Genomic DNA, 7576 nt, shown 5'->3' on the forward strand with positions numbered 1-7576 from the left:
CTTGTTGAGACTGACTTGGATTTGATTTGATTGAATTGGAAAAGTATAAAAAAAAAGAATGTGCAAGTTATTTGTTTGGATACATGGACAGAAACCTGTGTGTTAAGAGTGGAGTCGCCCCAATTCCCATAAAGGTACTGAAAGTACTGGTTGTAACCATATGCAAGCCGTCCATTTACTTCCAAGGTGAAAGAGTTGGGATCATGCAGAGCTAGTCAGTACTTAAAACACATTGGCCTTGCCTCCAGATAGATGTTGCCATGGGGAATAGAGTGCAGAGGAAGCCATTTTTGAGATCAGGTTAGAGACTTCCATACAAATCATTGAAATGTCACAGATAGCAGTTTTGTGTGGTAACAGAGAGAGGCTAATTGGCTCTGCTGAGGAAGAGAGGCAGCCTTTATTCAAGGAAGGAGCCACATCCTGCAGCTACCGAGGGATTCCAGGAAATTCGGCCTGACATGGCCAGAGGGGAAGAATCATCAGGTAGTAGATTAAGGAAATCTCTAAAAACTAAAACCAAGTGCCTGCAAACAGTCACTTGAAGTTGGTATAAAATGGAAGGGATCAACTGGACAATCTGCTTTAAGACATTAATTCTGTAAAAAGTGCAATATATGATGAGTATAAAATTGCTTTCTGTAGTTTCAAGTATAAGCTGCCTAGAAACTAATAGTATTTAGTCAAGTGTGTGTAATTTCTTACAGTAAAAGTTTAAAAACATGACCTATCATATTATCCTTTGCAGTTATGGGTCTCTACAGTGATCGTAACAGCAGTTGTATGCATAAATCAGCAATTCTATGCAACCTAATCAAGATAGGCACTGAATATAATGGAAGTGTGAAGTCATTTGGCCTTTTAAGGATCTCCTTCCAGCAGTTGTCATCTCAAACCTTGGACTACAACATATGCTTTTACAATCATGAGAGAATATATTCAGAACAATGTGAATTTCTAGTCATCTTAAAACTGGACATAGTAATTTCAATACTGCACACTAGCATGCTAATACCATTTGCTAACGTAGAGGTTTTGTTAAGGATCTGCAATGATATAGCTGTTGAATGTCAAAGGGAATTGGTTAAGGCTCTCTTGTAGATGGTCTTTGCCTGGCACTGTGACACAAATGTTATTTGCCACTTATCATGTTCATCAGTCCAAACCTGCTGCTTCATTCTTTGCAAATGGAACTGAACAATGTAATCATCAGCAAATATCCTCACTAAGGATGAAGGGAAGGTCATTGATGAAACAGTTAAGATTGCTGGGCCTAGGACACTACCTTGAGGAGCTCCTGCAATGATGTCCTAGGACTAGGGCGATTGGTATCCAACTTCCTTTACCCTAGATATTACTTCAGCCAGTGAAGAGTCTTCCGAAGATTTCCATGGACTTCAATTTTACTTCTGTGTCTTGAAGCCACATAAAGTCAAATGCTGCCTTGATGTCAAGGGCAGTCTCACATTTGACCATATTTGGACTAAAGCTGTAATGAGGTTTGAAGAAGGGTGATCAGGGCAGAATGCAAACTGAACATTGGTGAACAAAATGCCATGTGACAGCTCTGCCAATGAGTTTCTGTTACTTGGCTGCTGATGGAATGGTAAAAAGCTGGATTGGATTTGTCCTGTTTTCCGTGGATAGAACATAACCTTCACAAATTTTACAATTTTATTCAGCAGATGCCAGACAATCCATTCAGTTATTTTTTTTTAATAGACCATTTCTGAGAGCAGTTAAGAGTTAATCATATTGCTGTGGACCTGGAGTTATAGATCAGCCAAACTAAGCAAGGGCGGCTGACTTTATTCCCTCAAGGATATTAGGGAACTAGATGAGTTTTTAAATGACAATCCAATAATTTCAAGGACATTATTATTGATACCAACTTTTTGTTCCAGACTTATCTAATGAACAATTTAAATTTCCCAGTTGCAATGGTAGGATTTGAATACATGTCTCTAGATCATATGCGTAGATCTCTGGATTACTAGCCTGGTAACATAAGAATTTGAGAATAGATTAAGTGCTTGAAGATTGAAATACAGCAAAGGGGAAAAAAACAACAAAGACTGGTTGTGTAAGCCTATTTCAGTGTTGCAATTCTCAGTAAATAAAAAAAATGTAAAAAGTTTTAAAAAATTCTAAAAAAGTTTAGTTATTAGTCACAAGTAGGCTTACATTAACACTGCAATGAAGTAACTGTGAAAATCCCTGAGGCGCCACGCTCCGGCACCTGTTCGGGTACACTGAGGGAGAATTTAGCATGGCCAATACACCTAACCAGCATGTCTTTCAGACAGGGGGAGGAAAGCGGAACACCCAGAGGAAACCCATGCAGACATGGGAAGAACATGCAAACTCCACACAGACAGTGACCCAAGCCAGGAATTGAACCTGGGTCCCTGGCACTGTGAGGCAGCAGTGCTAACCACTGTGCCATCCCAATAAATGGGCAAATTAGTCATGACAGCAAATAGAAGGCACTCGAGCAGCAGACATATTCTCCCAACTTCCAATTCTTTCCAAAATGCCTGAAACAGCAATCAAGATCACCCATTACAATGAGAAATGTGAGAATCCATTATTAGGGAGGTAGTAGCAGAGTAGAAAAATATCAATGAAATGATGCAGTGGTAACATGGATTTGTGAATGGGAAATGTTTGAAAAATTAATTGGAGTACTTGAGGGCGTAACAAGCATGGGCAATAATGGAGAACTAGTAGATGTAGTACACAGATTTTGAAAAGGCATTTAATAAGGTGTCCTCTTTTTAGGTCAAACCAAACCAAGTAAACAAACTCAGATTAAACATGAGCAGAAACTGCAGATGACAAGAGCTTATAGTGTTGTGGGTGATATTTTAGCACAGGTAGAGGATAGGCTAACCAACAGGAAATAGTCCGTATAAATGGATCACTTTCAGGTTAACAAACTGTAACTAGTGGAGTGCCACAGGGTCTCAACTATTTATAATCTATATTAATGATTTGGTTGAAGGGATTGAGCATGTTGTTGCCAAATCTGCTGATATGAAGGTAAGTAGGAAAACAAATTGAGAGGAAGATGCACAAGGGATGTAGATAAATGAACTGAGCAGGCAAAAATTTGTCGGATGGAGCATAATGTGGAAAAGTGTGAAGGCCATTTTGGCAAGAAAGATTAGAAAAGCAGAATATTTAAACAAAGTTGCAGAATGCTGCAGTAGAGGGGTCTCGGTGCTCTTTCACATGAATCACAAAAAGTTAACATGCAGGTACAGCAAGTAATTAGGTTGGCATTTATTGATTTATTACTATCACATGTATTGAGATAGTGAAAAGTATTCATAGAATCGTAGAATCCCTACAGTGCAGGAGGCCATTCAGCCCATCGAGTCTGCACCGACCACAATCCCACCCAGGCCCCATTCCTGTAACCCTACATATCTACCCTGCTAATCGCCTTACACTAGGGTCAATGCTATACAGACAAAACATACCATTCATAGAATACATAGGAGAGAAGGAAAGGACGGTGCAGAATATAGTGTTGCAGTTACATATAGGATGACGAGGAAGATCACCCTAATATATGGTAGGTCCATTCAAAAGTCTGATGGCTGCAATGAAGAAGCTGTCTTGCTAGATCTGTAGAGGACTTTGGTGAGATCACACCTATAGTACTGTACAGTTTTGGTCTCCTTCATATTTTCATTGGAAGTAATTCAGAGAAGGCTCACTAGGGTGATTATTAGGATGAAAGGGTTTTTTTTAATAAGGAAAGTTTGAACAGGTTGGGCCTATACACATTGGAGTTTAGAAGAATGAGATCTTAGAACATAGAACATAGAAAGCCACAGCACAAACAGGCCCTTCGGCCCACAAGTTGCGCTGATCATATCCCTACCTCTAGGCCTATCTATAGCCCTCAATCCCATTAAATCCCATGTACTCATCCAGAAGTCTCTTAAAAGACCCCAACGAGTTTGCCTCCACCACCACCGACGTCAGCCGATTCCACTCACCCACCACCCTCTGAGTGAAAAACTTACCCCTGACATCTCCTCTGTACCTACCCCCCAGCACCTTAAACCTGTGTCCTCTCGTAGCAACCATTTCAGCCCTTGGAAATAGCCTCTGAGAGTCTACCCTATCCAGACCTCTCAACATCTTGTAAACCTCTATCAGGTCACCTCTCATCCTTCGTCTCTCCAGGGAGAAGAGACCAAGCTCCCTCAACCTATCCTCATAAGGCATGCCCCCCAATCCAGGCAACATCCTTGTAAATCTCCTCTGCACCCTTTCAATGGCTTCAACATCTTTCCTGTAATGAGGTGACCAGAACTGCGCGCAGTACTCCAAGTGGGGTCTAACCAGGGTCCTATAAAGCTGCAGCATTATCTCCCGACTCCTAAACTCAATCCCTCGATTAATGAAGGCTAGTACGCCGTACGCCTTCTTGACCGCATCCTCCACCTGCGAGGCCGATTTAAGAGTCCTATGGACCCGGACCCCAAGGTCCTTCTGATCCTCTACACTGCTAAGAATGGTACCCTTCATATTATACTGCTGCTTCATCCCATTGGATCTGCCAAAATGGATCACTACACACTTATCCGGGTTGAAGTCCATCTGCCACTTCTCCGCCCAGTCTTGCATTCTATCTATGTCTCGCTGCAACTTCTGACATCCCTCCAAACTATCCACAACACCACCTACCTTGGTGTCGTCAGCAAACTTACCAACCCATCCCTCCACTTCCTCATCCAGGTCATTTATGAAAATGACAAACAGCAAGGGTCCCAGAACAGATCCCTGGGCCACTCCACTGGTCACTGACCTCCATGCAGAGAAAGACCCCTCCACAGCCACTCTCTGCCTTCTGCAGGCAAGCCAGTTCTGGATCCACAAGGCAACAGCCCCTTGGATCCCATGCCCTCTCACTTTCTCAAGAAGTCTTGCATGGGGGACCTTATCGAACGCCTTGCTGAAGTCCATATAGACCACATCCACCGCTCTTCCTTCGTCAATGTGTTTGGTCACATTTTCAAAGAACTCAACCAGGCTCGTAAGGCACGACCTGCCCTTGACAAAGCCGTGCTGACTACTTTTGATCATACTAAACTTCTCTAGATGATCATAAATCCTGTCTCTCAGGATCCTCTCCATCAACTTACCAACCACTGAGGTTAGACTCACCGGTCGGTAATTTCCCGGGCTGTCCCTGTTCCCTTTCTTGAATATAGGGACCACATCTGCAATCCTCCAATCCTCCGGAACCTCTCCCGTCTCCATCGACGATGCAAAGATCATCGCCAAAGGCTCCGCAATCTCCTCCCTCGCCTCCCACAGTAACCTGGGGTACATCCCATCCGGTCCCGGCGACTTACCAACCTTGATGCCATTCAATAGTTCCAACACATCTTGTTGAACTCTTTTTAGGTCAAACCAAATAAACAAACTCAAATTAAGTCAGGACAAAGTAAAAGGGGCAGCTCCCCAAAAGGAGGGGGAAAAACAGCAGGCAGGACCCACGGTGAGACAGGTTCGAACTTACAATCAAGTTGATGCTGTGAAGTAACCAATGAGCTAAAGCTGACGCTCCCCATACAAGATTCTGAGTGGGCTCGATAGGTTAGACACCCAGATGATCTAGAATTAAGGGGTACTGTTTAAACATTAGTCCCCCATTTAAGGTAGAAATGAGGAGGAAATCTTCTCTCATGGTCAGTGCACTTCAGAATTATTTTCCACAGGAAGTGGAGGAGGTTTGGTCATTGAATATATTTAAGACTGAGTTAGATAGATTTTTGATTGACAAGTCAGTCAAGGGTCAGGCTACAATCAGATCAGCCACGGTGTTATTGAACGGTCAGCAGGCTCATTGGGCCGAATGGCCCATTCCTACTACCACAGACTGCACAGTGGTACAGTGGTTAGCACTGCTGCCTCACAGCGCCAGGGACCCGGGTTCAATTCTAGCCTTGGGTGACTGTGGAGTTTGTACATTCTCCCCGTGTCTGCATAGGTTTCCTCCAGGTGCTCCGGTTTCCTCCCACAGTCCAAAGGTGTGTGCATTAGGTTGAGTGGCTATGCTAAATTGCCCCTTAGTCTCAGGGGGATTAGCAAGATGAAAATATGGGTTATGGGGATAGGGCCTGGTTGAAATTGCTGTTGGTGCAGGCTCAATGGGCCGAATTGCCTCTTTCTGCACTGTGGGGATTCTATAATTCTACTCCTGTTTCTTATGATCATATGCTATTCAACACGTGGCAAGAGAAGCAAACACTTGGGAAAAGTTTGCTCAGTTAGTCTCCCAAATGCCCAACTAGCCAAGTCTGACTTTAGAGTTTCAGTACACATCTTGAATTCAGCTAGAGCACCACAAATCAATTGAAATGGATATCCCTTAAGCTGATGACCCAGAGTAAGCGACAACTTGCTGCTCAAATTTCATGCAAAGTGAAAATGCCAGTTTATTTCTTTAAAATTACTCCCATGGTTTTTCCAACTATACAATATGTACGAAATGACATTGCAATAAAGTTCCCCCTGCCCAAAAAAAACTCATCTAAAAAGGCTGAGAAATAAATAATGCAATTAAGAAACATGTAAGGTGAGAAATGGGTTAAGAGCACTTTAAAATACCCAATTTACCTCATTAGGAGTAAAGCACATCTTAACCACAAATACTCATCTTTGTTCACATCCATACAGGCACCTAATCAACTCAAATCACAACATATTCCTCTCCCCTTCAGAAGGTACAATGAAATTATCACACTTTGGGGGTTCACTAAGAAATTATCTTTCTTTTGGAGTTGTAAATTCGAGCAATCGCCCTGACAAGGAAAAAATCTCCTTCGCCTGAACCTCAAGGGGAATGATCAAACAAAGCAATAAAAAAGACAACTTCCCTCGAAGGGACACGGAGGGAGTTGTTGTCAGGGAAGGAGCAACAAGCAGAGGGCAGCGGGGCCTAGCAACCTTCCTCCCCGGCCCGGCTCCTGACGCTGGATTACCCCCGCCTCCCCAGCCAGCGGCCCATTGTTTGCCGGGCTGCTGCTTCTCTCCCCCCGCCCTGTCTCGCTCACAGAGCGGCCTTTCCAGGCCTGTCGGTACGGGATTGCCCCGGCGGCAGCCGCCACCACACCGTGTCCGCCCCGCCGCGCCTGTGGAACAATAAAAGGGCGAGAGGCCAACTCACTGACCCGCTGCTGCAGCCATCCTAACCGCCTGGAGTGACGGGGCGAAGCGACGTGTCCGACCCTCACCTCACGCAGCAGCCGCCTGCCGGCTCAACACACAGCCAATCAGCGCGGCGGGCGTACGCGTGGCCGCTCCCGCGCGCCCTCCAGTCCCCGCGCGCTCCCGAGCCCTCCACTCACCCGCGCGCTCCCGAGCCCTCCACTCACCCGCGCGCTCCCGAGCCCTCCACTCACCCGCGCGCCCCCCACTCCCCGCGCGCGCGCTCCACGCTCCTGCTGTCGCGAGCTGGCTCTGTCGCTGTGGGGCTTGGTGTCTATCTGTGTGCAGCTTCCCTCTGCTAAACTTTAGGGTCCAATTTAAAACCCGACAACTCGCCCCCCCC

General features: G+C 44.9%; 1 protein-coding gene across 6 annotated transcripts in view; it reads right to left on the reverse strand.

Annotated features, from left to right (window-relative positions):
• kbtbd8 (kelch repeat and BTB (POZ) domain containing 8) overlaps nt 1–7287 on the reverse strand; it is a 31718-nt gene extending 24431 nt beyond the window's left edge. Inside the window, exon 1 of one of the 6 annotated variants that reach the window (XM_078209479.1) lies at nt 7260–7287. Coding sequence is in view for 1 of the 6 variants with exons in the window: in XM_078209476.1 (XP_078065602.1) it covers nt 7197–7212 (16 nt within the window). In the remaining 5 variants the exon portion in view is untranslated. Of the gene's footprint in view, nt 1–7192 lie in introns of all 6 variants that reach the window. The other 5 variants (XM_078209480.1, XM_078209476.1, XM_078209484.1 and 2 more) reach the window with 5 other exon arrangements.
• Between the last annotated feature and the right edge of the window lie 289 nt (nt 7288–7576).

Source organism: Mustelus asterias, chromosome 3 (genome assembly GCF_964213995.1).
Source record: "Mustelus asterias chromosome 3, sMusAst1.hap1.1, whole genome shotgun sequence".
NCBI lineage: Eukaryota > Metazoa > Chordata > Chondrichthyes > Carcharhiniformes > Triakidae > Mustelus > Mustelus asterias.